This window comes from Coptis chinensis, chromosome 9 (assembly GCF_015680905.1).
Source record: "Coptis chinensis isolate HL-2020 chromosome 9, ASM1568090v1, whole genome shotgun sequence".
Lineage (NCBI taxonomy): Eukaryota > Viridiplantae > Streptophyta > Magnoliopsida > Ranunculales > Ranunculaceae > Coptis > Coptis chinensis.
Genome location: NC_141464.1, coordinates 37,037,235 through 37,046,760, shown reverse-complemented (window position 1 = coordinate 37,046,760; position 9,526 = coordinate 37,037,235). Strand labels below are relative to the sequence as shown.

Genomic DNA, 9,526 nt, shown 5'->3' with positions numbered 1-9,526 from the left:
ATAGATAGTGTCTTGAACAACCTGTTCCTGGGCAGCTTACATACGACAATGTATAAGTTGTGCACGACACTACATAACAGAGAAAATTTATATACGACAATGTATAAGCTTATATACGACAATGTATAAGTTGTGCCCGACACTGTATAAATCCGTCCACAACTGAAGCACACACTTGCAGAGAGAATCATATATTTTTAACATATCAACACACCATCCTTGAATTATAAATTATTCATATTGATAGAAAAATAATTAAATTTGGTTGTTTGCACATGTGGCAAATTGGGGCAGCTTTGGTAGCTAGTATAGAGTGGCACTTGATAAAGCAAATTAAGCTCTATATTTGACCCCGAAAATGGAGTGTGGTGAGTTGTCAACTTGATATAGAGTATGGATTGGTGTGGAAAATTTGAGCTGCCCACTCTACATGTAGGACAATTACTTGATTTGGAGTGCAAAGTGAGGTCATCCACTTAAAAGATGATGTTAGTTGAAGTATGAAAATTTTTCTACACCAATGCACCACACTCCAAATTATTGTTTTATAATGAAATCTATCATATAGACACAATTCACTTACAATAAAATGTTACGACTCCTCTTTCCTTGCCACCACCACATATCTCATCCATATACCTTACCACTCTCCACCATACATCTTTCTATAGATAAAAAAAGAAGCTTAGTTCCACCCATTTCTAATCACAATTTTAGCACAATAATTTTTGGTGTAAATTCATCTCTTCATGAAATTGAGATGGATGAGTCAAATCAAGATCAAACACTACTTGCTCATTTCATTCAAACAAATCACATGATAATTGGGAATTTGAGGTTAATGAAAACGATGAAGGAATGTTCCAATGATTCCTTGGTCGGCTTCACAAAATTCGTTATAGGCAGACTCATATAGCTTTTTAGGCTGCTTTGATAGATCATTTGTGGGAATTGCGTGGTCAAAATTAATTCAACAATGGTTGATATGTGCTGCTCTATGTCACTTTCTTATTTTGGTGCAAGTTTGTTTCACTTATTATTTTGTTGTAAGTTATTTTGAACTTAATGTGAAATGGTTTTTTCAACTGAATGTGAAGTATTGCTTTGTTCAAGCTTTCTCTTTAACAGACATGTTTGAAGGTAGCTTATACATAGTGTCTTGAACAACTTGTTCCTGGGCAGCTTGTATACGACAATGTATAAGCTGTGCACGCCACTATATAACAGAGAAAGTTTATATACGACAATGTATAAGCTGTGCACGACACTATATAACAGAGAAAGTTTATATACAATAATAATGTATAAGCTTATATACGACAATGTATAAGCTGTGCACAACACTATATAAGTCCGTCCACAATTGAAGCACACACTTGCAGAGAGAATCATATGTTTGTTTGGAAACCATGTTTTGCCGTTGGAACTCTGTTTTTGTTTTTACTGCTACCTAGTCCATTAACATGTATTCTTATTCACTTTTGAAGTTTCAATAGTCACGACCAAAAGAAAATTTAACCAATAACTCTAGGTACAAAGTGCATTTTCTGTACAATGTGCACTCTCCTTACATACAAAGTGTGCTCTAAGAAACATGTCAGAGACCGTCTCTCATAATGAACAACACAAGGTAACATGTCAGAGAGCTCTCACAGTGCACAACATAAAAAAAAACTAACTGTCAGAGTGCTTAAATTAATGAACACCAGGTAACCTGTCAGAGAGATCGAAACAATTGCAAATACATTCATTTCAACTTGAACAAACATATATAGAACATTTCATAGACACCAAATTCAACTTTCAAAACATATAACTTGTTCCACAATTACAAAAATATCACCCAAGCAAAATGCATCATATAGTATCATATTTATCCAAAAAGTTATCTCTCAATACAAATTCTTCTGCTTGCTTCCTACACAAATTTTTAGATGCAAGATCAGAAGCATATCACCGACCCACCGACCAGGGAATTCTAACATAAGGTCTGCCACTAAGCTAGCATTTGCACCTATAGACAGAAAGACTGCGACCATTTTTTCCCGACACAGTGAGATCCAAAAACAGATGGTGAAAGCAAATAATATAAAGGCACCAAATAGCTTCGAAGAAACTAACCTTGTAGAAGTATCAATTTATAGTTCCTAATCCTACTAAAGATTCATGGAACTAGTTTTTATATCAGTGACTAATTAAGTGCCTCCTGAAATTTGGCTTAAAAGATATTCTTTTCACAAATGGATAGACACCAAGTTGAGCTGAATTGAATTTTTGGTGTTCCTCAAAGCTTAGTAATCTAAATCAATATTCACACATATATAATAAACATGCAGTGGTAGTAATCTTAGTTTGTATTCATACATGATAAAAAAAAAAGAATATATTAGGAACCATGATGGTAGTAAATGCTATATATATATATATATATATAGGGATACCAAGTAGACCGATTAAGAAGACATGACAAAAGTGAACTTACTTGACATTTAATCTAAGTCAGAATCATCATCAGTAGACATTACACCCACTTCTTCATAACTACAATATTCGGCCAATGTATCGTCTTCTTCATCAGTATCACCATCATCAACAATAAAATCATCATCCATCGATGAGTTTCTCTCTATAATGGTCCTTACCATAGCCGCGTCAACTTCACTAGGGTTCAAATCCTCTCTATTTAGTTGTGTGGGTGCAACTTTTTCTGCTTCGATTTCATTGTTACTTTCATCAAGTTGCTCTTATTCCTGATATGCCTCACCACCATGCTCTACTCCAATCTCATCCACTTGTTCTAAAACGTCATACACATTCCTAGGTTTTAACTTTTGGACAACTTGCCAACTACACCGCAGTTTAGTATCACTCACGTAAAAGACTTAACCTATTTGAGTCGCTGGCACAAATCGATCATCTTTATACCAAGTCCGCAAAACATTAACACTAGTCACATAGCGGTCTGTGTGTATTCCTATTTTTCTATTACCAACATCCCGCCAATCACACTGGAAAAGAAAAACTCGATGGCGAAATAAGTAGTCTAACACTACGGCATCTGTTAAGATACCATAAAAGTTGATTTCTTTTGATTCGTGGCACCCTTCGACAACCACACCACTATTTTGAGTGCGTAGGTTTACTTCTTTATCCCTGGTGTGAAATCTTATTCCATTAACAATGCATCCGCTATACCGATTGACACGATTATCTAGCCGGCATGCTAATGAGTACAACTCATCAGTTGTTTCAGGAGATTTCTCAGACACAATATTTGGATCTACCAATAAAATGTAGACTAATTAGTAGTCTCACAATGGGCAAATACTTAAGTTCGATATCAAAAAGACCCTAAATGAACACTAACCCGACGCTTAAACCATTCAGAAAAAAGTGTTTCCTGCCTCTCTTCTAGATTATGTGGTCTTTGCATGTTAAGCTCTGTCTTGTGTTGTCTGCATATAGTGAAATGAAATAATTATGATTAATCATATGTATTTGCATCACTTACTATCACATATATAGTGTCGATCTAAATAATTATTCAACTTACTCAAGATATGGCAATACTTCATCTGTATTATTCAGCACGTAGTACCTAGCCTTATCAAGCTCTTTTGAGTCCATCATTATATACCTAGAAGCCCCCAGTGGTCACACATTCTGTTTGAAAATAGACAACCTTATCTGTTGTTTCCCATTACCACCATCAAAATTCCTTTCTTCACGGTTAAACCTAGTTTCAATTCCTTGTAGGTACATAGAGCAGAAAGTGAGACATTCAGTGTCAACGTACGCTTCTGCAATTAAACCTTCTGGGTGTGCCTTATTACGTACATATTGTTTTAGCGTGTGAAGAAATCTGCGAAAAAATTCACAATTATTGAATACTTAATACGACATGATACTATAGTTTTAAACACAAGTTACATTTTATATTAAACATATACCTTTCAATGGAATACATCCATTGATATTGCACAGGTCCACCATATATTGCTTCATGGGGCAAGTGAACAACCAAGTGAACCATTACATCAAAGAATGCCGACGGGAAAATCTGTTCGAGCTTACATATAATCAAGGCAATGTCTTTTTCCATCTTCTCGAGAATTTCCAATCTCAACGTCTTGCAACACAACTCCTTGAAGAAGGTACCCAACTCAATTAATGCAATGCACACATCATTAGACAAGCAACCACGTACTCTAACAGGAAGAAGTTGTTGTAGAAGTACATGACAATTGTGACTCTTCATTCCTAATATTTTACCATCTTTAGCATTTACACAATGAGAGATATTTGAGGCAAAACCATCTGGAAACTTCACTGATTTCAACCATTCACAGAATGCAATTCTCTCTGCAAACGACATAGTATAGCATGCAGGTGGTACAACAAATTTATTACCTTTTGGAATTACATGCAACTCTTCCCTTATGCCCATTGTAGCCAAATCCAATCGAGCTTTTACTGAATCTTTTGTTTTACCCTCTAGGTTCATTAGTGTGCCTAACACGTTGTCACAAATATTCTTTTCAATATGTATAACATCTAGATTGTGGCGCAATTCAAGAGTTTCCCAATATGGCAACTCAAAAAATACGCTCTTCTTTGTCCACTTCAACTTAATCTCTGTTCGCTTTCTCTTCTTGTTGTTCGGTCCCTTCCCAAATTTAGGTTCTTCAACAAGATTAAGTTGCAATATCACTTTATCACCTGACAACTCCTTTGGCCACGACCTATTCTCAACATTTCCATTAAACAACTCCTTTCCTCGGGTTCGCCAAGGATGTCGTGGTGGCAAAAAGCGATGATTGACCATATAACATAACTTTTGGCCATTCTTAAAATACATAGAATCAGTATCCTTATTGCAATTTGGACATGCCAACTTGCCTTTGGTGCTCCACCCAGACAAGTTACCATATGCAGGAAAATCATTTATAGTCCACAATAGTGCAACATGCATTTGGAATGTCTTCTTTGTCACGACATAGTATGTCTCCACCCTATTTACCCACAAATCCTTCAATTCATCTATCAGTGGCTGCAAATACACATCAATATCATTTCCTGGTGATTTACGACCAGGAATAAGTAAAGACATGAAGATGAAAGGCTCTTTCATAGATTTCCAAGGTGGCAAATTATACGGCATGACCATTACTGGCCACATGCTATACTGATTGCTCATGTCACCAAAAGGGTTGAACCTGTCACTTGCAAGACCAAGGCGAACATTGCGAGGATCATTAGCAAACCACTTGTGCTTCTTGTCAAACTCTTTCCATGCTTTAGAATCTGCTGGGTGTCTAAGTACATTTTCCTCCTCAACCCGTTTCTCTTTATGCCATCTCATATCTACAGTCGTTTTCCTTGACCTAAACAACCTTTGAAGCCTTGGTATAAGTGGAAAATACCGCAAAACTTTCTGTGGTATTCTCTTATTCTTACCTTCATTAATCTTATACCTCGGTGAATTACATTCTGGGCAACTCTCAAGATCCTCGTGTTTTTTCCAAAACAACACGCAATCATGTATGCATGCATGTATTGGAATATAACCAAGACTTAACCCCCGCATTAACTACTTAGCCTCATGATGGGACCTTTGGAGTGTCTTACCTGCAGGCAATGCCATTTTTATCAATTGAAGTACCGTACCAAATGATTTGTTACTCCAATGATATATTATCTTTGTATAAAGCAACTTGACAAGGAAATCTAATTTGGAAAATTTCTCACACCCTGGATACAGAGGCTGCCGTGCATCATTCAAGAGTCTATCAAAAGAATCTGGATTTTCTTCACTCATATCATGATGGCTAGTAGAAGGGTCTATATTTGTACTACCAGTATAATTATCTCCAACTTCTCCATGCTATATATCTGGAATATGGTTATCCACGTGAGTTGGTGCTCTTAAACCCTTAAGAAGTTCCTGCATACCATTGAAATGACCACTTTGATCACCAAAACTATCCTCATCCTCATCATCTTCACTCATCACCTCCAATTCTTCACCATGATATACCTAACGAGTGTAACTCTTGTCCATGCCATGCTCTTCCAAATCATATTCGATATACCCAAGAGATTTGATGAGAGAAAAAGGTACCTGAAGAAAAGAGTGTCAACTTGATGATAGAACGAATGCTTTCTTAAAAAGAGAAAGAGACATTGGTATTTTTACTAAGGGGTTTTTCTTTTTTCAACTTGCTGGTTTTCTTTTTGGATATTAGGCCAAAAAAATGAAGTGGCCCATAAATGATGTCCAGTTATTCAACATTTGCAACCAATAATAAAGTGTGGCCAAAAGCTTTGTCATTTGTAACCAAATAATGAAGCGTGGACAAAGCTATTTTAGGTGAGTATTGGCTACGCATTTGAGCTTTGCAATTTTTTTTGACTATTTACTACGCTCCATAGTGTCGATGATACTATAAAAAAGGAATTAAAACCATTTTCTACCATTTCCATTTTACTTAAAAATATGAAATATTTTTAGCTACGCTTAAAAGCATTGCCGATACTACCAATTTTACCTGAACCCTCAAAAAGGTTAGCTACACTTAAAAGTGTTGCTAATGTATGGTATCAGCTACACTTTCTAAGCGTTGCATATAATTTCGTAGCAAAAGCCCCCATCTCTTGTAGTGCACTAAGCTAACTTCAACAACACACATACAATGTTTACTCTAGCTCGGAAAATAAAAAATTAAAACAGAGTATGGAAAAGGGAAAGGAATAATTGATGTTGATCATTATCAAACACCAATACTAGATATATCAAAAGAAAAACTGAAAGACATATATATGTAAAAGACCGCTATGGAGGTATTTGAATAGCGACCAAAAGTTAGTAGTGAAAATTTCTTCAATCAAGCTACTAAAAGGTAATAATTATTACTTTATGATGAGTATGATTATCGTTACCTATTACGAGTAGTAGTTATATATATATATATATAATTGTCTAAAAAGTAGCTACTTAAGTTAACTTAAAATAAGTACGTAAGTAAAATTTTACCTACAAAATGAATTCAAACCTAATTTTTTGTGGTTATGAATCACTCACCATAATGATTATCTTCCCAAAATTTCAGCTCATTTGGAAACCTCTAACATAGATAAAAATTGTTGTCATTTTTAAAAATAAATCTAACGGTCCAGAAATGTTGAATTTTTGTAATCGTTTTTTGCCAATGTTAGAGGTTTCCAAATGAGCTGAAATTTTGTAGAGATGATCTACATATTGAGTATATCATATTCACAAAAAATAGATTTAAATTCATTTTGTAGGTGAAGTTTTACTTACGTACTTATTTTAAAGTTAACTTAAGTAGCTAGTTTTTAGAGAAGGACTATATATATATATATATATATATATATATATATATATATATATATATATATACAGCCACACCTTTTTTGGTTAATCTATCCCTTTGTTATAATTCTACTAATGATTTTTTTTTTTATCAAAATTTGATTTGGTAGCACAAGTGCATGGACAAGTGATGATCTGACCATTAAAGGATTCCTACTTGAAGATCTAATGTTTAATTGATTCATAAGTGAAGAGGTAGTATTTGTGAATGAATTTTAATATCTATTAGAATTCATTTATAACCAGCCACCTGCTTTGCATTTTAAAATGCATATAATGTATCACAAATTAAACTTGTCGATACTAGACCTTAAGCCTAAACCCTAAATCCATATAAATTGGACCCTAAGAATAAACTTTAAACCTCAATAGACTAGACCCTAAGCCTGAACCCTAAAAACCTCTAGACACTAAACCTTAAGTGCATAAACCCTCAACCCCAAAAAACCGAATCCTAAACCCATATAAACTAGACCCTAAGCTTAAACCCTACACCCCTAGACATTAAACCCTAAAATAATATTCCTCAATCTTTTAAGTGTAAACTTTTCTAAAAGAGGGTCCCTAACCCAATTTCTTGATTAAAAATATTTGCACACATTTATTAACATATTACTTTTTTGGTTTATAGGATAATTGATTGGTTCACCTCCTATTTGAGAGAAAATGACACAAACAATGCAAAGAGCAAATTATTTGGAGCAATGTGTAAGGTAAAGGTTCTCAATAATCCCAAATGATGCATTAACCGAGTCATTAATCATTTTCTTATACTATAAATGTAATTTCTTTTTCACAGACGTTCGTAACTCAAGGGAACGAAAAATATGTTAAGATGTTGATGATGACATTGAATTTTGTTTCTTTCCAATGAACACACCAAAAACCATTAAGTCGAAAAAGGGCTACCATTGGACACTTCTCAGATTGGATTGGGACACTTGGGAATGTCTCCTTTTCAACTCAATGAAGCCAAGAAGTAGATCAAACAAGTACATAAGAGATGCTGAAACAATAGTATGACTTTAACTTTATATGAATCAACAACTACTTACATTTAAAAATATCAACACCAATATGAAGTGACAAGAAAACTCTTGACACTGCTTGGTAATAATTGCTTCAATATTGCAAAACCATTTAGTAAAATTATTGTTGAACATATGCTTTATTAATTGCTACTTAGTTGGTTAATCAGTTCCTTCATTGTTTTCATCCATGCAGAAATCTTCATCTTAGGATTCATCTACCCATTGACTCCGCTTTTGTTTACATGCATTAGGGGCACTCTGATAAGTGCTCAAAAAGTGCAATTTAACCCTCGATTATGCCTCTTGTTTAGCCATCTTAGTGGACTAATAGTGTTTGTAAGTTATGTTTTATGATTCTACAAGTGAAAGAGAGAGTTTTGTGGAATATTAGAGAAAAAAGGGTAAAATGGAGCAATTCAGAGCATTAAGGATCACATGGGAAGCCCGTGAACAATCATGGAGAAGGCCAAGGAATTGGAGCTATTAAAGATGCGACTTGGACCAATTTTAAAGCCTATTTGGAAGCCCAAGGCCAAATGATTCGTTGTTTGGACCAAAGCCCGCAAAAGAGGATAGAAGGATAGAGCAGAAGAGATAAAATAGGCTTACGCGTCTGGGACGCATGGATCGAGCGTCCAGATGTATTGATTGCATCTGAGATGCATGAATAGTGTGTCCAGATGCATGAATCGACACTGTAGCCAATTTCTTCTTAGTTTTGGAGACGAAGTTGGACTCTGAAAGAAGTCTATTTGTATTAGGAAACAAATGATGGTTTGGAATGCTTCTAGAGCTCATTGTAACCTTTATAAATAGAGGACCTAAGTGCCTCATGTAATTTGCCAATTCACTTATACTCTTGTCTCCAGAACTTAAGGCAGAGAGAGATTAATAATAAAAAATCGGTTTTAACTAGTCGAGTCTTAATAAATTAGTCTTTCTAGTCTTATGTTCTTCGACTCTTCTTCTTATCGTTCTTCGTGTTCTTCCTTCTTTATGGAAGGCTAATCTTCTCCTTCAAGGGAGAAGATGAAGTCAGTGCTTAAGGTTCAATGATTCTTCTAGTTCATGGTGTTATTCAATCAGGTTAGTTCTTTATGTT

The 9,526-nt window shown here is 34.9% G+C and overlaps 1 protein-coding gene across 1 annotated transcript; it reads right to left on the bottom strand.

Annotated features, from left to right (window-relative positions):
- Window positions 1–1,108: 1,108 nt before the first annotated feature.
- Window positions 1,109–5,362, bottom strand: LOC147475826 (uncharacterized). Its single transcript, XM_086585548.1, has 5 exons — window positions 3,951–5,362; window positions 3,683–3,862; window positions 3,554–3,637; window positions 3,368–3,455; window positions 1,109–1,216 (listed from the first exon to the last, which is right to left on the bottom strand). The coding sequence occupies exons 1-5, from the start codon at window positions 5,360–5,362 to the stop codon at window positions 1,109–1,111; spliced, it is 1,872 nt and encodes a 623-aa protein (XP_086441674.1).
- Window positions 5,363–9,526: the final 4,164 nt, after the last annotated feature.